Below are 24,169 nucleotides of genomic sequence, written 5' to 3'. Positions count from 1 at the left end.
TTGTAATGTTTTAAGCATGGTTTTCATTCACATAGAACAGCAGAACATGATGTTTCTAGAATATCATGCTTACCAGCATGTGTTTAACATAGAATTCAGAAATAGGCAAAGCTGCCTCCTTTCCTTTAAACCCTTTCCCTACAAACATTTCTGGTGTGTAAGCTGTGCTGGGTTGGGCACCTGTGTGCAGAGTCACAGGCTGAAAAAGAAACCTGAGTCTCTGGAGCTGTGTGTGGGTGGAGCTTGGAAGGAATGGGTTCCCATCCTGGCCACAGCCTTAAACTGGAATGAAATGTGTGTTGGTTGTGGCTTCTGTGCACAAGGCCCTCAGTGAACACCTGCATCTCAGCCTGGCAGAGCTGCAGCAGCCTTTGCAGATTTTCACCTGCAGAACACTGGTTTGTAAGCTGGGGGATTTAAATCAACTGGCAGAGCACCATCTGTGCTAGCAGCCTGTTCACGCTGCACATCTGCAGGGCCTTCAGCTGAGTCAATCCTGCATCATCATCCTTGAGGCCCCATTGGCATCTTCTGGTGCCTTGGACCTCTGACTTCTGCTTTAATGCTTTTCCCAACTCCTTCATGTGTCACCTCAAGCCAGCATCTTCAAATATCACTCCCTATCACCCTATATATTAAAATGCAGATTAAATAAATTAAAATTCTTAGTATAATAATACCCAGTTCACTTTTCACTCAATGACTTCCACATTTTATCTACTCATAAATATATTTATTACTTTAAATCAGTGACCTCATCCTATGAATATTTACTTTCTATTAGTATTTGAAGTAAATTTGCTTTTTTCTTGATATGTTAGGAAAATTATTTTTAGAGTTAAAATATACAGTTACAGAACTGTTTGCCATTGATGTGGTTTAGAGCTTCTCACAATATTTTAAATTATGAGCTTTATGTTAGAAATGTGGAGTATTTCTGTCTATTGCAATTGGAAAGCAATTGGAAATGGGTGTTGTTCTGTTACACACCCCATTTAATGGTGAGGCTAAAACGAAGGAGCATAAAGATGTGAAAAACGCCAATCACTTGTTTTTAAAATTTTGAAATTTTAATAGTAATAAAATGGTTATAAAAATAGTATTACAACTAGAGTAATAATAATTGTGACAATTTGAATTAGGACAACATGAGACATTAAAAACAAAGAGTTAGGGACAAGCCCAACAAAGGGCAGCACAAGCCCGAAAAAAGACACCCGTTAACAGAGGATTAACCCTTAAAAACAACAGCCTGTTGCATATTCATACACCTCATACATGATGCATAAATTCCATTCAAACACAGGATTCTGTCTGGTCATCATCTGCTTCTTCCTCTGAATTCTAACAGTGCCTTCGAGGCGGGAAGAAGTTCGTTTCTTCTGATAATGGAGCAATAAATTCTCTGAAAGATTCAGGTGTCCTGTGGCTGCTATCTCGCTGCCGGTCCTTTCTTTAAAAAAAGTACCCTACACAGCATAGTTTCTATTTTAACATTTCTTATAACCTAAAACCGATTATTGTGATCTTTAACACACTACTTAAGAGAATTAATGCAGCATTACTTTCTAAAACAACACATAATATTCATGTTAATATTTGCCAAAAGCCAATCATAAACAGGCATTTTTCACCAAGCCATGTTTTCCAAGCCAGCCATGCGAGCTGGAGCAGCACCTGCCGTGCTGCCTGTGGCAGATGGCCGAGGCAGGTGGGCCGTGCTCGGCACAGGGAGGTGCCCGGGCCGCTCCAGGTGTGACATCATTGCATTCTGCTCACAAACGTGCGCCGCTTTTCTAGAATCCATGCAAACGCATGTGCTGACATCACTCCCTGTGTGCCCATCGCCTCCGGGTTTAGAAGCACCTCCCGAGAGCGCAGCGCTGGTGTTTTACATGACTGAGTTTCAGCCACAGACGGGCTGGGCTGCGTGTGACTCCCCGGGCGCATCCCCCCAGCCTGGCCCCGCTCCGGTGGCCATTGGCAGGGTTGGGGTGCCCTGCCCCACCCACTCCGTGGCTGTTTCATCATTGCCAAGCAGGCTGCATGTACGAGCGATTCCATCGGCTGGGAGGCCGATCCCTCCCCGCTAGGGAGCCTGAAAGGATGCGGCTGATGTGCTGCTGATGGAACAGAGAGAGCCCAGCAGCGAGCTGGCGGAGGGTGGGAGCCGTCCGTCCGTCCGTGCTCACTATTGGTTTCTTATTACGGCATTCTCCCCCTGAGAGGCTCCCGGTGCCCAGGCACCCCCTCCTCCTCCTGTTTCCCCTCCTCCTGCTGCTCCCAGCCCCCCTTTCCCACCCGTTCGTGGCTGATGCTGAGCTGTGGGAGCGGGATTGCAATGAGCTCATCCTTTTCTCTGTGCAGCCTCACAACTGCCCGGGCTCTGCTGCCCTTCCCGGCTCCCGCACACCCGCACTGAGCCCCCGCCGCTCGCCCTTGCTCTGCTCCCAGCCCAGCTGCTCCGTCCGTGCTCGTTCCCTGCCATTTTCCTGCTTTTTATGTGCATTTTTAGATCCATGGTTTCTCTGGTTTGTTTTTCAAATCTCCTTCGGACTCTGGCTGAGCCAGCACGGTGGATCATATTTTTCCTTGATTCTTAGCAAATATGCGTTTCTCCTCCTGAGAGGCTAAAGGGGCGTTGCTGGAGCAGCCATCCAAACCCATTCCAGAGACTGGAGGCTGGCTCTCCTCATCTTGCACTTTTGGAAATTGCCGTTCATAAATCCTGTTCTTCTCACTCTGGATTCTTACTACTTGCTGCTCATGGAAGAAGGGGTACCTTGCAAAAGCCCGGCTCCCAAGCTCACCCCACCTGCCAAGAAGTCCCAGGACATGCACGACGAGAGGAGCAAGCTGGTGAATGAATACGCGTGTCGGGTGCTGGAACTTCTGGGCATGGGGCATCGCCTCTTTGTGCCTCGGCTGCTTGCGGTGAGATCACCTTTTCATGAAATGAATTCCTTGGGAATTGGCCATTCACCCTCCCAACCCTGCCTCTGCCCCCAGGAGGGATGAGAGGGCTCTTGTTTTTTCCTCTCAGCTCTTCATAATCCATCTCTTAAGCACTGAGTCCTTCTCTCTGATGTTAGCTCAGCAAGGCTGGACTCTAGTCCTGCTAATGGGGACCAGTGCCACTCCTTAACTAGCTTGAAGGATCATCACCCAGGGCTGAATAATAAAAAAACCATCTTTCCTAAATCCCTGAGTGCTTTTGTTCTCAGTAATGATTCCAGATAAGCAGTGTGCCCAGTCACCTTCTAGGTACTGACGCCAAGTGCATTAATGGTCAGCATTTCAGATTTTATACTTTTCACATCATAGATTGGCTTTAAAGACTCATCATTTAAATCAGGCTGTGGTGATGCATTTTGGCTTTCATCTGTTTCTGTGTTTGGTTTTGGAAAGACAGTTGACAGTATGTAAAAAAGTTGAAAATGCCTGTGTAGAATGATCTGGGAAATAAATTGTTAAGGGTGTTTTCATCCATCATGGCAAATGCTGTCTGTGTGGGGGGTGCCTGCAGTTGGTGTGCCATGCTATGGCACAGAGAACACGCTTTTATCATTTCTGCTGCTGTACAAAGCAGCCTCAAGTCTATAAAAGAGTGGCAAATCTGGGAGTCAGTGCTTGTACCTGGCTGTGTCTGCTCAGGGTGCTGTAACCACGCCTGGCTGCAGCTCTGTCCCTGGCCTGGCACACCAGAATGGCATTTCTGTGTGATCCATGGGAACACAGTCCTTTCCTGCTCCCCCTCATTTCCTATGGTGCTTTTCCTTTATCCCCACACTCATATTGTGGCTATATGCAGTGACCTGTCCATTTTTTTCATCCTGCTGAACCCATCCTTGGTGCTGCTCCTCAGGATCCACAGGAATCCATGTGCTCTGTGTGTTACAACCTGTTCAGTGGTACAGACAGCGTGGGCGCTTGGAACACTGTGTCCCTGCTCTAGGAGATATCAAATAAAAATAAAAAATTCACATTGCTACAGTGCAGCTCGATCTGGGGATTTACAGTCACTTGTAGAATTGTGTCTAGTCCCTGATGATGCATGGTTTGAGCTGCTGGGTGTGTTATCATTATTCCAGTTATCTCCCAGTGTACAAAAACACTCATCCTGCTGATGGTTTCTTGGGCAAGGGCTGCCAGATCACCCTGAATTGTGCTGTGATGAGCTCTAAGGAAAGCAGAGACAAAACCACCCAGCTCTTTTTCACCTGACTTAACCAGGCTTTGTATCTGGCCCATGGAAACACCAGGCAATTTGACATCCCTTATCTTCAGGCAGTTTGGCTTTGCTGAGTGGCATAGTATTGTTTATTAAAAGGAAATAAAGAGTGTGAAAAGGTAAAATAACACAAATAGTGCTTTGTGTCATGAGAGAGACTTGACTTGCAGAGTCAATGTAATTCCCTGTCAGGCTTTATTAGTCAAATGTGCCTGTCCTGACAACAGGCCTTTTGACACACACCCTTCTCAGAAAGGAGAGACTCTGTTCTGATAATATGTTAAAAATGAGACATCTCTAAGGACCAGGAATTTGTACTTTAATCAGTACTGAAGATCCTTCAAAACATCAGTGTTTCATAAAATTAAACACTTTTTTTTCTTTTTTTTAAATATGCATAGCTTCTCTCTCTGCTGCGGTTTTGGGAATAAATGCCTGGGTTGGGTAGAGCATGTGTCATTGCAGTGTTATGTGATAAATACAATCTAGAACCTCTGTGCCAGTCTTAGAAAACTTCTGATCACCTCCTACCTGAGCACACTTGTGGGCAGTAGAACAGCACCATTTCTGGGTGTTTGCTCCCTTTGGAATGACCCAGAGTGGGTGAAGCCAGGAGATTTTCTTACCCACCTGCGTCAGTTCTGTGTGTGGCAGAATGAACTTTGCCATGTCAGTTTGGAGCTGCATAGAAAGGCAGGGCTGAAGAGGGATTCACTGAGTGTGCACAAGATCATTGCTGTGGTTGTGGATCCCAACTCTCCACTCACAAACCTTGAGGTGTTGTTTGTATTTTTTCCACAGCATTTTTGTACCAGTGTGTTAACAGAGGGCATGGATTTAATTTAGGAAAATAAGTGTTTGATAATACAGCATAAAAGATGGCAGCAAAGGAGTTTGGTGTATTGCCGTAGAAGTGTGTTCTGATGTTACTGCAGCACAGTTTTGCCCACCAAACTTGTGCAGGCCTGGAGCCCGAGTTTACCCAGCACAGAAGGTCAGGGGTTTTACACTTCCTCTGTGAAATGTAAATTTCACTGGGCAGCTCTCAGCTCTGTGGCTCCTGTCAAGGGGCAGCACAGAGCAAAGTCCTGCAGCATGCAGCATTGCACTCTGGGTCAGCAATAAATAGCTTGTGTACCTTGGTTTTACTGATTTTTTCTCTGGTTATGGCACAGAGAACATGCTTTTATCTATCTGTGTATCTTCTTTAAGAAGTTAAAACCAGAAAGTTTTTTTAAGAAGTTAAAATCTCTGCGTTATAGGCATTAAATAACAAAAGATACTTATATATTATATATATTATATATATTATATATATTATATCTTTATATTATTATTTATATCTATATAATATATAGATTTCTAATATCTTATATATAATCTATGCTATATCTATTTATATAAATAAATATTGTATGTATATACATATATTTATATATATAAATATATGTATATACATTTATACATTTTATGTACATAGAGATATGTATGTATTTTATACATAAACATAAATATATTTGTGTATAGGTATATAAACATATACATGTATGAATATATATATTCATAAATTTCATGTTTATATATATAAATACTGTAAAATTGGAGGATGCTTACAAATATTTTGAGTGTGTCAGAAGCAAATTTAATAGTAAAGTATGGCCAGGTTCTTTTCAGTCTTCAACTTCTTGGCCTCATTTCTGACACATGTTCAATAAAGTGTAAAACAGGTGGTTTATGCTCACTGACATTCTACAGTAATCTAAACAGATACCAAAAATTCCATGGAAATAAGTAATTTTCATCTGTTTTTATGAAGGAGGAAGAACTAAGTTAAGGATGTGCAGTGTGGTTCATCCAAAATTTCTTCTACTATGTTGGTTCCCAGGAGGGAATAGGAGTTTTGATAGAGTCAGTAATAAATGAAGCTGCAGGATTAATAAATGAAGGCAGAGAAATTAAATTAAAGAAAAAAATCTAAGGCTTTTCCCTTTGTCTTAATCACAGTTTCTTAAATATTTTGGAGAAAGTAGTAGTAACATTATTTACTAAAAAAAAATAATTAGCATCATTTAAGGCTTTCAAGTTCTGTTCTTGCTTTTTGAACATTTGCTGTTTTTCCAAACTTTACCTTTAGATTTGAAAGCTTTGCTGATACTTTTGGGAAAGGGCTTTTCCTAATTTTCAACTCATTCATTTAAGATAATTTTATGACTGTATTGAAATACTTAAGTGATGTGGGAAGAACATTTGAGAACATACTTAGTCAAACCCTAGAATGCAAACAGAGCCTTGGTGTCATAATTGACTCTCTTTATTTGCTTGGGTTTAAAAATATATTTTAATCAAAAATATGTTTATTTTAAAATAACATATATAATAATAAAAACTTTCCTGAAGTTCCCAAATGCACAAAAATTCAATGCACCTGCCAAACTTTAATGATTAACTCATTAAACTTACAGATTGTTTAGTAAGAGAAATCAGCTGTTTAGAAATCAGCTGTTGATGAGTTTCAGGAGTTGAGTGACTTCAACCAAGGATTTACAAATCTCTGCCTTTCAAACAGCTGCCAGAAGTTTCCAGAGGAATCTTTATAATTTATTGATTAAAGTCACAAAACGTCAAGAAATGTGAGTCCTGGGGTGCCAAAATTTCTTTTTTTCACTTTTTTTCTTGGGATTTTAATAGTTTTCTTGTGAAACTAGTATTTTGATGAACAGATGATTTTAAGGAAATGAAAATATTTTCAGTGAAGTGGAAGGAACTGACATGCCTGAGCTCTATCACTCATTTAATCAACTTGTACAATTTGATGGTTTGCAATTTTCACAACTATAATATTAGTTCAGCAAACTCTGTTAGAGAAGTTCTTAGTTCCATGATCTTATGGGATTTTATTTGACTACAGATTTTTCAGCATGGAGAACTTGAAGTTGTCAAATGTTACAGTTTAATAAATGTAATTTGTTGAGGACTGGTAAAAATAGTACTATGACAATGATTCAAGCAGAGGCCTGGGAAAAATAAATCTGATTTGAAATGTTTTACATAGAATTTCTGTAAAGGAAGGGGAGGGGATTGGATGTGCAGGAGCGTCCCAAGAAGGCAAATTGGCAATGTAATTGGGAAGTCTGTTTGAATTGTTTAGTGATGGCAGATACCAACATGGCTGAGAACAAAGGAACAAAGATGAGCTGGATGTCAAAATAGAATTTTTGGGACAGCAGTAAAAATTTCTTCACTGGAGGGGTGCTCAGGTATTGTAACAGGTTGCCTGGGGAAGTGATGAAAGAATTCCAAAGATGTGCAAATGTGGCACTTAGGAGCATGGTTTAGCAGTGGACTTGGCAGTTCTGGGTAAATGCTTGGGCTTGATGATCTTAGAGGGCTTTTCCAACCTTAACAATTCTATGATCCCATGAAACCTTTACTGCTTTTCCACCACTGCTTTCCACTGAACTTCCCTGGAAGCCCTTGGGTTACAGCATGGGTTTGGCAGAGGTGCTGGGCACAACCAGCTGCTCCCACCACACTCAACAGCTTCCAACAACCAGCCCAGTGATCTGGCTTTAAGTGTGGCAGGAGAACTGACAGCCTCAGGAAGACTCATCCAGGATAAGTGTGATGTTGGCCATGGTGGATCTAATTCATCCCATACCCAGCTTTCTGTCAACACTTCAGCTTCATCAGATTGGGCCTCAGCCAAGCTGTGCAGCTGCCAACGATTCTGGACAGAATCAGATGGGATGGTTTGTAAAGCTGAACATTTCATGATTGTGGATGGGATGGTTTGTAAAGGTGAACATTTCATGATTGTGGCCAGGATCAGATGGGATAGTTTTTAAAGCTGAACATTTCTGGTTGTGCATGGGATCAGATGAGATGATTTGTAAAGGTGAATGTGGACAGGATCAGATGGGATAGTTTGTAAAGGTGAAGATTTCGTGATTGTGGACAGGATCAGATGGGATGGTTTGTAAAGCTGAAGCACTTGGGGGTGCTGATGGTTTGCTTCTCATCAATACTCCCAAGGCAGCTTTTCCTGGTCCTTGCAGTGATGACCCAGCAGCTTCTTCAGCAGTGAACAAGAGGAGGATCAAACAGATCTTGGGTGAACTCAATAAGGAAAGAAAAGAACAGAGCTGGACATGGACTGGAAAAGGGCCTGGAGTGACAGGACAAGGGAGAATGGCTTCAAATTGCCAGAGGACTGGGTTAGATTAGATATTGGAAAGAAATTCTTCCCTGTGAGGATGGGGAGGCCCTCTGCAGAGGTTGCCCAGAGAATCTGTGACTGCCCCACCTGTGGAAATGTCCAAGGCCAGGTTGGATGGGGCTTGGAGCAGCTTGGGATGGTGGAAGGTGTCCCTGTAATGGCAGGGGGTTGGAATGAGGTGGCCTTTAAGGTCCCTTTCAGCCCAAGCCACTGTGGGATTCTCTGGATTCCAGTGGATAACAACACAGTTAAGAATCAAACTTTGAACAGATGTGTGTGTAATGTACCCACTGTGTGTAATGAGGCAAGAAATGACACTGGGTGTTTGTTTCTCATGAAAAAGCAGAGGATGTCCACATGGAAATGTTGGCATACATGGAAATAGTGGTGGTGGTGGTACATGAGCAATTAATTCAGCAATTAACCAAAATTAACCTTAACCAAAAGTGCCTGTGTTGCTGCTGAGGTATTTGCAGTTACACACATTACATGGTGTAGATCTCCACCATATGAGTACCTATGTTGACAGAATTTTGTTTTCTTTTTCTTTTTCTTTTTTCTTTGAAATTCGCATTTTTGAGATGATGTCCTGAATGTCTTGTCAAGATCTTCAGTTTTTGTGAATCATTTAAAGGAACTATCCCAAGGCTTGGGATTTGTACCTTCTGAACTCTTGGTGAAGTCTCAGTAACCTGGAGGATGGATACATCTGTCCCTGTGAATCATATGGCTCTGTCAGGGACTGAAGTGGATTCATGGTGAATGTGTAACATCTTTTGAGCTTTTAGACTTCATACCACTGAGAGGTCCAGGAGTATGGCAGATGTAGAAATAAACGTGTAGAATGTTTTCTGGCACGGTGTTCTTTGAGAAATTGTGTCACAGACTTCAGCACATTGACTTGCCGATGCCTTATATGAATCATGTGCTTCTGCTTTTCATGTCTGTGACTATACATACATTAAATATATGTACTTTGTCTTTTTAAGGCAGTACCATGAGAATCAGCAATGGACTAATGCACAAGCTTTCCAGGAAATATAGGAATTTCTCCTAGGTTTTGGTTGTTTGCTTGTTTGTTTTGTTTTGTTTTGTTTTTTTCTCTTCACTGACATCTTGACAGGCTGAGCCAGAATCCCTTTCTTACCTGGTGGGTATAGAAGAATAAAATCCATTCCCATGTTGCAGTCCTCCATGCTGCCCTGCCTAGGATTCCTTGGATGGGCTTTTGCCTCTGTTTTATGAAGCAGAGTTAAAAGAGCTGATTTCAAGGAGGATGACTTAGAGCTAATGTGAATATTGGTGGTCTGGAATGCATCCAGTAAATGACAAATCAAGTAGAAGAGCGTGACTGCGTGTTCCCAGGGTTTACTGTAGTTCCCTGTGTTTGATTGCAGACCTCCAAAGAGGACCTTCTCCAGGCTGATTTTGAAGGAGCTTTAAAATTCTTCAGGGTTCAGTTGCCCAAGAGGTACAGAGCTGAGGAAAACGCCCGGAGACTCATGGAACAAGCTTGCAATATCAAGGTAAGGATGGACTTCATTGCTTCTCATTCAGCCAGGAGTTTCTACTCTACAGGAGGAGTAAAATGCAACGTTAAGAATGGCAGTAGCATGTGGAAAGTAAAGAAATTAAATCACTGCTTTATTGCTGTTATATATGTTTGTATAATTACTCACACACCTTCTGTCTTTAAAGAAAGTGAATCTGTGACCTTTTCTCTCTTTGTCTACTTGGGTACAAACTAATAATTAAAACAGAAAACTGGTGCATCATCAACAATTATCAAAACTCACTAATTCCTTATTTGTTTTATAAACAGTCACTGCAGTAAACCAATTAATCACTGTATGATAATCATGCAAACAAAGCTCAGATATTATTTGTTTTGCTCAGAAGCTGTTAATCTGCTGAGTGCTGTGTATAATACACTTGAATTGAGGTAGAAATTAGTTTTGTTTGTATATCAAGCTTACCAAGACAGAATATGTTTTTATATTCAACCTTACCCAAGATTCTGCTGTCAGAAGTCAGGCTACTCTGAACTTACTGACTACAAGTAGTGGACTTGAACAAAATTACAGAAACATAACTGTAAGCTGTTGAGGGTGGAAACCTGTTTAAAATGGCTGCAGAGGTTCATAAAGTGGTCATTTGGAAGGTCCTGGATTTTATTTTGTTTTTTTTTTTTTGATTGAAATATGTATTGCTATGGAGGGGCTTAATGTTTGATCATGGAGAAAAAGCGTTTTAGTAATTTCTTGGAATGTGAGCTCTGATGGGAAGTGCATGTTTGGTGTGGCCCAGTGATGCACAGAGAACTTCCCACTAGGAAGAATGTTCCTGCAACACTCTGCCTCTTTTTATCTCTCTCAATATATTTGGTTATTTCCCTTGTGCTGCTTTATTTCATCATTTATTAAGCAAGGGCTTTTTCCCTCCTGGTTAAAACACTGATCTTGTGAAAAAAATAGACCTTGCCATCTGAATGCTTATTTCAGCCAAAGAAAAGAAGATCTGTACAAATGTTTTAGTAAAATTGTACTTGAATTTCAACTCTCTGCTGCTGAAAGAGACTATTTGTGAGTACAAGGCTGCAGTTTGATGTTTAGTGTTTCCTCTGCTTGGTTGTTGAAGATGAGTAATTTAAGGACTTAGCAAATACAGTAGAATTACTGTACTTAGCAAGTACAGTATCTTTATGCTACTTACTCAGTGTTTATTTTCTCATGAGAGGTTGAAGTCTTCATGGTACCTATTGGAAGAGCTATTTGTCAATTTTCTCATGCCTTTCTCCTTTTCTTGTGCATTATATTGTATACCACATGATGTTATTTGTTATTAGTTTTTCATTTAGTGTTGAATGTGTGTGTGTGTGATGTGCTTTATTGGGGGAGTATTTTTAAATGCACCTGAGGCATTTGAAATGCACCTGATGCGCAGTGCTCAGGATTCAGCACCTGGGGCCAGCTGTGGGAAAAGTGTGACATTCTGAACTGTTAGTTGACAGGGAGGGGTAGGGTTTGACAGATTTATTTCACTGCATACACAGGATTTCACACACTGGATTCTGGTTAAGAGAAAAGCTCAGGTGAGTGTAGCAAACATGGAGTCAAGTCACCCCCTGTGTGTTAGAGAAGTGTGTGGGGATTAGTAGGAATTACTGAAAAGGAGGGAGAATTCAGAGCCAAGATTTTGGACTGTCAGGGGTGGGAAAAAGAGGGAGGTTGAAGTCACCTCCTGCTGTGTCAGTAACTGCTGCTCTGGTGTGATTAGAGTTGGGCTCTGCTGACTTCCTGGGTATACAACTCATCCTGTAAGAGGCTTCAGGAACTCAATGTGAGGAACTCAGCACAAGACCATGTTGGAGGGAGGGTGAAACTTAAATTCAATGAGTTTGTGTCCCCAGACTTGCACTCTTGCCACAGGTGCCACTCATCCCCATGGTCACTGGAGCATCTCCCTGGCCATGGTCTCTGGTGTGGGGTGAGGATGAGGAGCAGTGGCTTTGGAGTCCTCAGTGTGTCCCAGGATCCTCTTAACTGCTGACAGTAAATTGGCTTTTGGACATGTTTTTTGTACTGTCTAGGAAGGACAGGAATATGTTGCCTGTGAAAAACGCCAATCACTTGTTTTTAAAATTTTATAAGTTTAATACTAATAAAATGGTTATAAAAATAGTAATATAATTAGAATAATAATAATTTGGGCAATTTGGATTCGGACAATATGAGACAATAGAAACAAAGAGTTATGGACAGTCTGGGTACCTTTTTCTGGGCAGCATAAGCCCGAAAAAGGACCAACATTAACAGAGGATTAACCCTTAAAAGCAACAGCCTGTTGCATATTCATACACCTCATACATGATGCATAAATTCCATTCAAACACAAGATTCTGTCTGGTCAGTGTCAACTTCTTCCTCTGAATCCTAACAGCACCTTGAAGGTGGGAAAAAGTTTGTTTCTTCTGATAATGGAGCAATAAATTCTCTTTCTCTGAATGATTCAGGTGTCCTGTGGCTGCTATCTCGCTGTGAGTCCTTTCTTTAAAAAAAGTATCCTACATGGCATAGTTTCTATTTTAACATTTTTTATAACCTAAAACTATATTTAACACACTACTTAAGAAAATTAATACAGCATCACTTTCTAACACAACACATATAATATTAATTTTAATATTTGCGAAAAGCCAATCATAAAATACACAATTTTCACATTGCCCTTGTGGTTCTGGAGTCTCTATCTGTGAAGACACCCAAAACACAGATTGCCCTGAGTGAGCTGCTGTAGGTCACTCTCCTTTAAAGGGTGGTTTAGACAAGATGTCCTCCAGAGATCACTTCCAACCTGAACTAGTCCGTGATTCTATAATTAGACGTTAGAATAATTGAGTTTATTTACCACCAGGTGCTAGTAATTGCCGGAGCTGGCATGCTCAAACAGGAGATTTTAGTCTTGCTCATCACCAGTGGTGGAGTCCCAGGCAACACAGAGGTTGTGTGAAGAGCATAGTCTGTCTTGTTGAATGGAGCAAAATTTTTTCTGTTAAAGAAAAAGCCAAACCAGACCCTTAAACTGCTTTTTTGTGTTGTATGAAAGAGGCACTGTGTGTCTTTCCACTGCTTGTGGGCTGTATTAGTACTTGTAGACTAAACAATAGAGGGTTTTAGAGCAAGTATTGCACAGTAAGTGAATGGAGGATTTTCTTTGGATTTCTCAGCATAAAAACCTAAAAACAGAACTGTGTTGTAGCCAGGGTTCGTAATAAGCTGCATCTTTTCCCGTGTTTCTTTTAATTTTGTTCCCACATTACTGCAAAACAAAACAAGAGTTTAACATGTAATAAAAATCTACCTTTCCTTGCTTACTTTTTTCTTGAGCTTCAGCTGAGCTACTTCTTTCTAGTCCTGCAGAAGGTAAATTTAAAACTACTTGATGCTTTTTCTCCTTAATTTCACAACTTCTCAGTGAGTTCAGGATGTAACCCTTGGATTTTGAAAGTGCTGTATTGGAAATAGTTCTATCATACTGCTTTTTGGAAAAAAAAAGGATTGGTATCTGTCTTTCTCTCAAGAGTAGATCTGCAAATACAAAGGAAAAAGCTGCTATTAAATGAAATTTCTGTGTAGAATGTGCTAGAGAATATCTTTTTCAATTAAGAATTATTTTTGTGGTTATTCACTAGGTCTGGATTTCAGTCATTTACTAGTAAATCCCTGGGAACATCAGTGGAATTAGAATTAACAGTAGTGTTTTCCTACAGAGCTTGTTGGGTCATATTCCATTGTTGAAGAGCATTTTGAACTAATTCATACTATGAAATTATAGGGCCTAAAAATAATACAGCCTGGATTTGTAATCATAGAAGGATTTTTATTCTTATGCTTTGGGGAGGGTTTTCTTACTTTCCTAATTTTCCTGTCTTGACAAGATTTTTCATAAGTTTTTGTGTGTCTCTGGAAGCCCAATTTGATAAATGAATGAATGAAGTAAGACGCTTTTCTAAATATCATGAAGGTTAATCCAAATGATGCTATTTTATGAAAACATCTGACAAATTCTTCTTACAACATCTGCCTCAGTTGTCTTTTGCATCTTCTTGCAGTTTCTCTTGCACAGATGTGTGTGTGTCCTAAAGAAGTTGTAATGAGCTTGGATTTTAATAGACAAGTCCAATTCCTCTGTTCTTCCACCTGGCTTCAGGCAGGAGAGGTGTGGAACAGGAGGAAGTCTCACTGGGAGATCTACTTCATATGAACATTCCCTGGATTGTCATTTTCCGGTAAATTCAGGAAGTTGTGCCAGTTCTCCATGACTGTCTCGTGGCATTTGGAAATGAGCAGAGCTGACATTCAGCATGTGGTAGCTCTGGAAATTCAGAATGTGTTCCATTGCAGCTCTGGAAATGCCATGAGGTTGAGTGTACCAGATGGATAGGTGGGGACATCTCAGAATTACCTGTGCCCCTGTGCCCAGGGAAGGTGAGGTAAACATGTGGGATGAGATACACAGGGAAGGTTGTTCTATAGCATCTCTAGAGACACCTCCTGTTACGTGGCTCAGGCCCTGTAGTTGTGGTCTCATCTTTCACCATCCTCAGCAGCAGGAAAGATCTCAAACACTTCTTCTAGGAGAAGTTTCTTCCAACCATGTAAATCTCCCTTCTGGGCAGTATTGGGCCTCCCAGCAGCATTATGAGGTTGCTGCTCTCAGCACCTTCAGTAAGACCAGCAATTGGCCCTGAATAAAAATGGTGCCTTTCCCAGTGCAAAGCAACCATACACATTTTTGTCACCTCTCACTGTACTGCCAAGGCTGTCACCCACAGCTGGAGCTGGCACCAGGGCTGTGGATAATAGCAGAGTCAAGGAGAACAGGCTGCAGTGGCAGGAACTGTGCTAAGCTTCTTCTCATTCCAGAATTGTTCCTTGATGACATTTAAAGCAGCTTTACTTTATAATGTTGCCATTTAAATGTTTTCAGTTGAGAGTGGTGATTTGAAGATCGCACCTTACTGGTGGGGATGACTGACTGGCTTCACACCTCTGTTATCTTCTATCTGGATGTGATTTTTTTACAAGCATGGTTTAACTCACCTGTTGATTTATGTGAGTTTCAGTGGGTAGGATTAAAAATAGCTGGTTTGCTCTCTCACTTCTCTCTAGAGCATTTCCTCTCTCTGTGCTTATCTCTGTGTATGTGTACTTATCGAGATACTTGGGGGTCTTGCTATCACAGTAAGACAACACAAATGCAACAGAAAAGCAAAGGAGGTCACTGCAGAAAGGCCCTGAAGCTGCACAAGCATTGGTTCTACCAGTGTTGTATCTATTCAACCTTCCAGTATAAAGGACAGGTTAAAAATTGCACATTTATCAACTTCTTCAAAAAAGGCCAAACCAAATTGAAAAGGATTTGGTTTAGATCTATAGAAAACCCTGCTTGTATGCAATTTCTTACTAAAAGCCAATGATCAATTGCCCTTATTATGTCTGTGCTGTTATCTCTGAAGTGCAGATCCACTTGTCCTGGTGACAAGGGTCATGGTTTTTAATTCCTGTCCTGTTTGCAGCTCCAGCTTCCTTCTTTCTGCTCAGCTTTGTGGTGTAGGGCACTGCAATGAGACAGCGTCTGGAAATCACATGAAAGTGCCTGCAGTGGAGTTCGGTATTAAATGTGATTGTAATCTTGGTAATAAGTGTTAACACCATAGAAAGGAATGTTGTTAATTTAAAACAGCAGTTTAGGCTTGAAATGTTTATTTATTTTAGCTTATAATACTTATTTAATATTCCAGTGAGCAGGCATGTTGCCCAGCAGTGAGGCTATATTTTCATGGTGTTTAAGCATTAGTAAAACTGTTCAGTTATTATATTTTGTTTGGTTGGTTTGTCTTTTTTTCATTTGCACTGAGTTGGTATTATAGGGGATATCAGGTATGTCATTAATTCTTTATCAATAGGAAAGGAATAGAATGTTATTATAATTATTAGTTAAGTATAATCACATTTTAACAGTTTAAAGTAGTTCTGCAGCCTGACTGAATACAAGTATTTTGGTGTCTTTGTATTAGTCACTAGTTGACGTTTGCACTTGAGCAGTGGCATCAACCACAGCAGTGTTGCAGGTAAAAGTCTTCAAAGAACTGTAAAAGTTTGAGGTGGAAAAGCTGATACAAACATTTATTGTCTCTATCCCCAGCAGTTGTATCACTTTGCCCAAATTCTCAGTGGTTTCATTCAGCAAGGTAAGGAGGGCACCTGAAAGCTGCTCCATGGTTCAGCACAGCACCTAAATCATTTTGTTCCCCTTGGTGCCATCAGGAGTCAGGGCTTTCAGTTTCTGTTCCAAGGGGAGCAGCAGAGCATCCTCAGCAGAGCCTCCTGGCCTGAGCTTCTTGAATCTGGCTCCTTCCCTGGATGAAAACCAGCGGCTTTCCATCCTTGGGTCTGGAAATAGTACAGAGAGCAGGAGATGGAGGTGGCAGGAGTCACGCTGTTTGACAGCTCTGTGTTCTGGCATCTTTGCCAGAATGTGTCTGAAATAACTCAGCTCTAGAAGTAAGAGGAAGTGAACCTTTTTCCCCAGCTGAACTCCAATCCCAGCTGCAGGTTGGCTGGAGCATTGACTCACCCCCTGTGAGGTGACACATTAAAATAGCTCATACAAAGTTCTCTCCTTGCAGTGGAGTATGTTGAGGATTAGCAGTGTCTGCAGTTCCTACTGACAGCACAATGCTCATATTAGTTTTTTAGAGAAGAAGGTTTCAACTCTCTTCCTTTGGAGGAAGCAAACCCAGTAACTGATTTTCCTAAAGAATGTCTTGAGTTTGACTGTGGAGAAAGCCTGTGGTGATGGTGCCTGGCAGGTTTCCAGGTCTCATTCTCCCAGTAAGACGATCTCCTTTTTAAAGACACTTCTGTGATGCAAAAGAGGCTGTAGAGGAAGAAATGTCTCCCAGCATCAGCACTTACAACCATAATGAAAAGGAACAAACACACAGGATTTCACATTTTGTGGGGAAAGAGGTGTAGGTAAAAGTGCAGATGCAGAAATGCCTGGAAACAAGCTGTGCACCCCATGTTTATGCTGGCAGAGAAGTGTTCCTTGATGCTGACTTAAACATCAACAAAACTGTTAAGACTTAAGATGGCAAAATCTCCCTGGAGGTGGGAATTCCTCTGTGCTTCTCTTGGAAATCTTTCAGGCAGTCAGGTCTGAAGGAGCAGGTAGCAGCTTGGCAGTATTTAGCATAGTAATTCTGAGGAAATGTATTATTTAATATGCAAAAGACACTGGGGCCAAGGCATGACCCTTGCCAGCCAAAGTTATGGTGTTGTCTGTGACCCTGAAAAATATATCTTATTTTTTTAGAACTCAACTCCTGTGACCTGAGAAACTCTTAATTCTCTCCTCTGAACAGCAGAGGAAGAAGCTCTGTTGTTTGCTGGGAGTTCAGGGCACCCACAGAGCATTATTTTTTTTTATTTCTTAAGTCTAGAAGTCTTAGAATACATGCATTGGGAAGTGATGGTGTTTAGGGGAAAAAATTCAAGCTGCCTTTTGTCTTTTTTGATCCGCCATTATGGTATGTGTCCTTCTCAGAAAAGCTTTGGTTATTTGATTCCTGCAGATGTAACAGAATAAAAAAATTGAGTTTTTGAAAACAGCCATGGGTGGGTTTTGGTGTGGCTGTTCCATCCCTTGAAGTGTCCGAGGCCAGGCTGGGCAGGGCTTGGAGCCACCTGTGGAAGGTGTCCCTGCCAGGGCAGAGGGGTGGAACAAGAGGAGATTTAAGATCTCTCCCAGCCCAAACCACTCTGTGATCCCCACTCTGTGATCCTCACTCTGTGATCCTACTCTGTGATCCCATTCTGTGCTTCTCTGTTGCAGAAAGCTCCAATAATCCAGAGCTAATGGCCAATGCCCGCAGTGACTCAGGGAGAAAGCAGAGATTCACTCTCAGTGTAGCACAGACAACAGTTGGGATGGGACATTGGGTTCATTTTGGTTTTTGACAAATTAAAGGAGGTGACAAATTCTGAAGCACTGTGCTATGCTGAGACCTAGAGCTAAACTTGTAAAAATAATTGGGAGGAGAAGGAAAAGAAAAGGGAAAGCCTAACAATTTTCCCTTATTTCCCCCAGGGCTTTTGCAAATAAACAGAAGATGCACTGGGGGCACTGTCTTCTTGTATTTTTGCTGGTGTTTGATTTCTCAGGCACCTGCACTTGGATTTATTTCTCTGCTTTGAAAATAAGGGGACAAACCAAACTAAGTATAGGAGATAGTGACTGCATTTCATAAACACAACTCTGCAGGGACAGCAGCTTTTAGAGCTGAAAGTCTTATTAATAACTTGCCATTACATGCCCCAGGCATTGTTTTTGGCATTGTTGACACTGTTGGAAATTAAATTCAGCAAGTAGTTACTTGGCTGTTCTCTGAGCAGTGTGTAGCTGCTGGAGCAGCACTGTAGCTGGGTGCTTTATAAGGGCAATATTCACATTTTTAGGATCCCCTGATTGCTTGCTGCAGGATTCTCTGGTTTCCAACAGTTAATTGCTTTCATTTTTAGCATATTGTAGCCTTGTTTCTCTTGTGGAGATTGAGTATATGGTAAACATGGTGTTACATGGTTTATATTGTTACATTTGTTTATGTTTGGGCATAAGTGGATTACATCTGGCTGGTACCTCATGTCAAGCAGCAGATGAAGATCAGACCTCCTCATTGTGTTGCCCTAGCTGTCTGTTATTCTTTGAACTTCCTTTGCTTAATTAATTAATGCAATTTCCTGGACAATAATTTTGAACCAAAATTTGATTCTGCCAATTAATCAAAAGCCATGAAAAAACTGAAAATCTCATCTCCAAGTTATTAATCAGCATAATAATTAGTATAGATGCAGAAATCCAGAGAGGAACTGTTTACAAGGGCATGGAGTGACAGAGGCAGTGGCTTCAAACTGAGAGTAGATTTAGATGGCATACTGGGAAGGAATTGTTCCCTGTGAGGGTGGGCAGGCCCTGGCACAGGGTGCCCAGAGAAGCTGTGGCTGCCCCTGGAAGTGTCCAAGGCCAGGTTGGATGGGGCTTGGAGCAAGCTGGGATAGTGGAAGGTGTCCCTGCCCATGATACAGGATTGAAACAGCTCCTTTTTCATCTCAGAAATCCTTTGATTAACCCAGAGCTCAGAGCACAAATCAATGCCCTTACAGTGCATCCTTGTGAGCAACAATTTGATGGCAGTCTGAGTGAGCCACCTGACTGTGCCACCCAGGATGCTCCCTCTTTGCACAGCAGGGAATGTTGGTTCTGTTTCAGCCAGTCAGGAGCAGTGGGAAGAGCTGGAAAAGGGATCAGGGCTTTGCTTCTGTGGTATTTTCTGGGTCCCCTGTCAGAGGAGGAATTGATGAATCTGACTCCATGTTCTTAGAAGGCTGATTTATTATTAAATAATATGATATGATATTGTATTATATTGTAAGATATGATATTGTATTATATTGTATATTCTATTCTATTCTGTTCTGTTCTATTAATATTATATCATGTGATATTATAATATTATGATATCATATTATAATATAATATTATGTTATATCATATCATATCATATAATAATTAAGATATACTAAAAACTATACTAAATAATAGAGAAAAGATACTTACAGAAGGCAAAAAGATAATAATGAAAAACTGGTGACTCTCTTCCAGAGTCCCTACACAGCTGGCTGTGGTTGGTCATTAAGTCAAAACAATTCACATGAAACAAATCAACCACCCACCTGTTGGTAAACAATCTCCAAACCACATTCCAAAGCAGCAAAACACAGGAGAAGCAAATGAGATAATTATTGTTTTCATTTTTCTCTGAGGCCTCTCAGCTTCCCAGGAGAGGGATCTTGGGCAAAGAGGATTTTTCAGAAAATATGATGGCGAGATGCTTCCTAACTGGTGAGGGTGCCATGTTCCACTTGCCCCAGGGTACCTGTTGCAAGCAGCTGGATTGAATAATGCTTTAGCAATTGAATAATGCTTTAACATCTGAGCACCTGCTTTCCTTACCTCAGGCTCATTTCTTCTCCCACTGTCGATGACACACAGAACTTTATTGTCAGGCTGTTCCTTTTGATGATTGTGCAATCTACCAGACCTGTCAGAAATAAGAAAAAAGTTCAATCACCTTGTCACCACTGCCTTACTTTCAAATGTTAAACAGTAAGTGTGATGTCTTTCCTCATGAGGCAGTGGTGAAAGAGATTTCTCTCACTGAAAGGAGCTGTATTTTAGTGCCACAGAATACAGATCCCAGCAGTTTTCTTCATTCCAGACCATCATACTCAGATAAGCTTGTAGGGACACAAATCCCATTGCTTTAGGTAGCAGCAGGAAGCTCTGAGGCAACTTTGGCCCTTGTTTTTCTTGTAATGCAAAGTGAAATGTAGGTTTGTGTTGCAATGAACTTGCTTCAAGAGATTTTGCTTCGTTTTTCCCTTTTCTAAGTACACTCTGAAGCAGGGCATGTTCCTTTTATAAGAGGAAGGACATGTGGTGGGAAAGGAGCATTTTCCTTGGCACTGTTTGTGTTTCCCAGGATTCTAATGAGGGGTTTGCAAAGGCAGCAACTTTCCAGCTGAGGGGGATCTGGTTTAGCCATGTGTTTTTTCCTTTTTCCCAATATGCACCAGAGCCATCTTCTCCAGCCAACACAACAAATCCAAGTGCTTCAAGACTTGATAAAAAACCCTTCTGGTCAGGGCTGGGGATGTAAAGGGGAAGAAGGTGAGCCTGGAAAGCCTCCAGCCCTGCTCTGCCCGCAGAGGAACTCCCAGCCTGGAGTGCAAATGCTCATCCCAGGGGCAGCAGTAATTGCTGAGGGGAATTGGGAGCAGGGCTGGCTGTGGGCTGGGCCAGAGCCCATCTCATGTTTCACTGCTCTCATCCATCAAGCAGCATCTCCTCTGGCGGCTGAGTCTCTAATGGGAAGGAGCAGCACATTTATAGATCCAGCACTGGGCTGGGAGCTCACACAGGGGCTTGTTGGGAGACCAGGGAACACTCCAGGAGTGTAAGAACTACAGCACCTGTAATGGAGGGAAGTACTAAGCTTTTATTCTTGTGACCTTGTACAAATAGGATGTAATTACAATATAATTCAATTCTGACAGTCTGGAAACCATGGCAGTTGACATAAAGTGACATTTCAGGAGAAATAGGCATGTGTTTTAGTACATCTCTTGCAGTCTCCTAAGCATTATTGATGCTATTTGCTCTTCCTGCTTCCCTTGCTCCACTCTTAATACACAATCAGAACACAAGATTCTGGAAAATGTGCAACAGTGGATCATAGTTAACCTTGTAAATAAAATCCAGTGTGCTAGAGAGTGATGTGAGCTGGTTGCTGTATGCCTGCTGTATTTGTGTTAATATACCAGTACTTTTTAATCTCCTTGGAGAGACTAAATCCTGGCATGCACGCCTTCAGGGACTCATTTAGGAAAGCAGAGAATAAAATTCCATTTGAATTTTGATATGGTCTTTGGTTCTTGTGACCTAAACCAAGACTCTCCTCCTTCGATCACGGATTTTGCTCATGCTCAGGGAGCACAAACAGTTCCACCAGGTGCTTGACTCTGCAAATACCCCAGAGATGGATGTGTCACAGCAGGATTTTATCATCCCTCGATCAGAGGAGGAAAAGCTGGATCTGTCAGCTGCTGTGAGCTCAGACACAGACAACTCCAGCCAGCAAAAAGGAAAAGTGACAAGGTATTTTCCATCTGTGCACTTCTCTAGCACTGGAATCATGTTATTCCAATTAACTCTTGTAGCATATGGGCTGTTTTGTGTGCACTAGGAATATCTCAGTGCAGTTAGTTATCTCTGTGTGTCTCTCCCTTCTGAGGCTGGTCGTTACACCTTTGATGAGTCATTTAATAGGCTCATTAAGGAAATGGAGGGGATCTCATCTAAGTGTTCATTCACTGAGCCACAGTCGCCTTCCTTTCAACCCCAGACAAAGAGGGAAACAAAACATTGCCAAATGCATCTCTGTGTGCAGCTCCCAAGAACACAGAATTTGTTTTTAAAGTTGTAAAGACTGAAAGCAGCCATCCTGCTCTATTCTATGTAATTTCCTGCCTATGGAACTGGGCATGGCTTCTCAACCCTCCACCCCATCACAGGAAAGATTAAATGCTGAGATGGGGCACTGAGGAGGATAAAATGCAGGTGAGAAGTTTCCCTGCTCCAAGTAAATTTGGTTCACTGGTAGCCTCCAGATGGTTTTCACTGTAGCTGAAGTGCCACACAAGTACAAGTTCTCTGTAAATAGGGAGTGAAATGAGTTATCACTGTGCAGTGTGTGTATAAAACAGGGAGTAAGGCCACTGTGTTTTCCCTTTTCTCCTCCTGTTGGATTCCTGGACAAGCTTCTCATGGGGTGGTGTTCACAGGGGTCCCAGGACAAGGGAAGAGATGAGAATCTTGACTCCATGTTTCAGAAGGCTGATTTATTATTTTATTATATTAAAAGAAAATTATATACTAAAAGAATAGAGAAGAGGATTTCATCAGAAGACTAGCAAGGAATAGAAAGGACTGGAAATAAAATCTTGTGACTGCTCAGAGCCTTGACACAGGTGGCTGTCATTGGTCATCAAGTAAAAACAATTTTATATGCTGGGTAAACAATTCTCCAAATCACATTCCAAAGCAGCAAAACATGGGGAAGCTGAAACTTCTCAGCTTCTCAGGAGAAAAGATCCTAACGGAAGGATTTTTCATAAAATATGTCCATGATACTGCTCAGCCCCTCTGCTGAACCAGCCACCATCCCACACCACCCTAAGTGATCATGAGCCACACAGGTCCCAGCTTGTGCCTTGCTGCCAGGATCCAGCTGCATTTAGCAGTGGAAAACAATCAGCTGGTACACTCCAGCCCCAGATTAGGTCAGATTAGGTGTCCCAGAGAATTATTTTATTCAGAACTTTCATTTAAGTTCTCCATGAAATGTCCACATGTTGTTCTTGCTGCTCTCATAGCTCACTTCTCTCTAGTAGCTGCTGTGTATATAATGATCCTCCTCTGTGTCCACACGAGGCTGTTCCAGAAGGCTGGGGAGGAAATACCTGGCCAGAATAAATGGGTTTGTACTGCCGAGATTCAGTTACTTAAAGATTCACAGGGTGCACATTCCTTTAGTGAATGCAGATAGCATGGTGATAAAACCTGAGCATGCAATGCTGGGGGAATGTTTTAGGTAACTGCCACTGAAAACATGCTCTGTGGTCAGCTGGCACTAACATAGCCAGGGGAGTCCAACAGAACTGGGTTTGAGCTATTTAAGATGGTTAATAAGTAATTAACCCAGGAGGTGACTGTAACAGATATCATTTGAATCAAGATTGAATTATTGGTTTCCCAGGCATGCTCTGGAATGTATCAGTTTGCTGGCAGGACAAAGCCTCTCAGCCACATTCATTAACAGTCCCTGCATTCAGGAACCCCTCCTAAAGGATGCCTACAGGATCAGATTCACCAGTTACTTCTTCCTTCCTTACTGCTGCCAGGAAAAGGCCACCTCCCCACATTTCCATTCAATTTGTCTTTAGCTGAAAAGATGCTGATTTCATGCTCTCTTACCCTGCAGCAGCCAGCCTGTTGCTAAGATACTGAAAAGGCCAGGGTCTGGGTGTTTTTTCTCAGCCCACTGCAATTCTTATTTATTTATTTATGCATCTTATTTACATAGCTAAACAGATCTCTTCCCTACTGCAGAAGCAGAGCCACGAGGCTCCAGGTTGCACCAGGGTGCCTTGACTTGCATAGCTGCTTGTCCAGCACCATCCTCTGCCCTGTTTTTCCTGTTCATCAACTGAGCAAACTTCTCAGGATATTTGTTGAGCTGGAGTGGCATCCAGGAGTGTGATGGAAGTGTGTTTTAAAGGCATAGCTGGCCATGGGTTGCCTACCCAGTGTTTGGTCACAGCAGTCCTTGATGGAGATAAAAAGGGTCAGAACAAAGATGGCTTTAAGCCAATTTTCCTGCTTACTTTATTTCTGGCTGCTTTAATTTCAGCAGTGTCCACATTCCAGGCTTCTTGTAGCCTAACCAGCTCTGCCAGAGTGAGGAGATGGTTATCCTTCCCTAGCCAGGGAAGAGCCCTGCTGTACAGGCAGTTCTGCAGGACCAGCTGCATTTTTGT

The 24,169-nt window shown here is 41.8% G+C and overlaps 1 protein-coding gene across 4 annotated transcripts in view; it reads left to right on the top strand.

The window, feature by feature from the left end:
• Window positions 1-24,169, top strand: part of RABGAP1L (RAB GTPase activating protein 1 like) — a 229,205-nt gene that overhangs the window by 162,579 nt on the left and 42,457 nt on the right. For 3 of the 4 annotated variants that reach the window (XM_058030211.1, XM_058030210.1, XM_058030212.1), the window contains one exon: window positions 9,845-9,973. In XM_058030211.1, coding sequence (XP_057886194.1) covers window positions 9,845-9,973 — 129 coding nt within the window. Of the gene's footprint in view, window positions 1-2,306; window positions 2,935-9,844; window positions 9,974-24,169 lie in introns of those variants that run through there. The other variant, XM_058030213.1, reaches the window with a different exon arrangement.

Source organism: Melospiza georgiana, chromosome 9 (genome assembly GCF_028018845.1).
Source record: "Melospiza georgiana isolate bMelGeo1 chromosome 9, bMelGeo1.pri, whole genome shotgun sequence".
Taxonomy (NCBI): Eukaryota; Metazoa; Chordata; class Aves; order Passeriformes; family Passerellidae; genus Melospiza; species Melospiza georgiana.
Note: the sequence above shows the minus strand (reverse complement) of the source record. Positions and strands in the feature narration are given on the sequence as shown.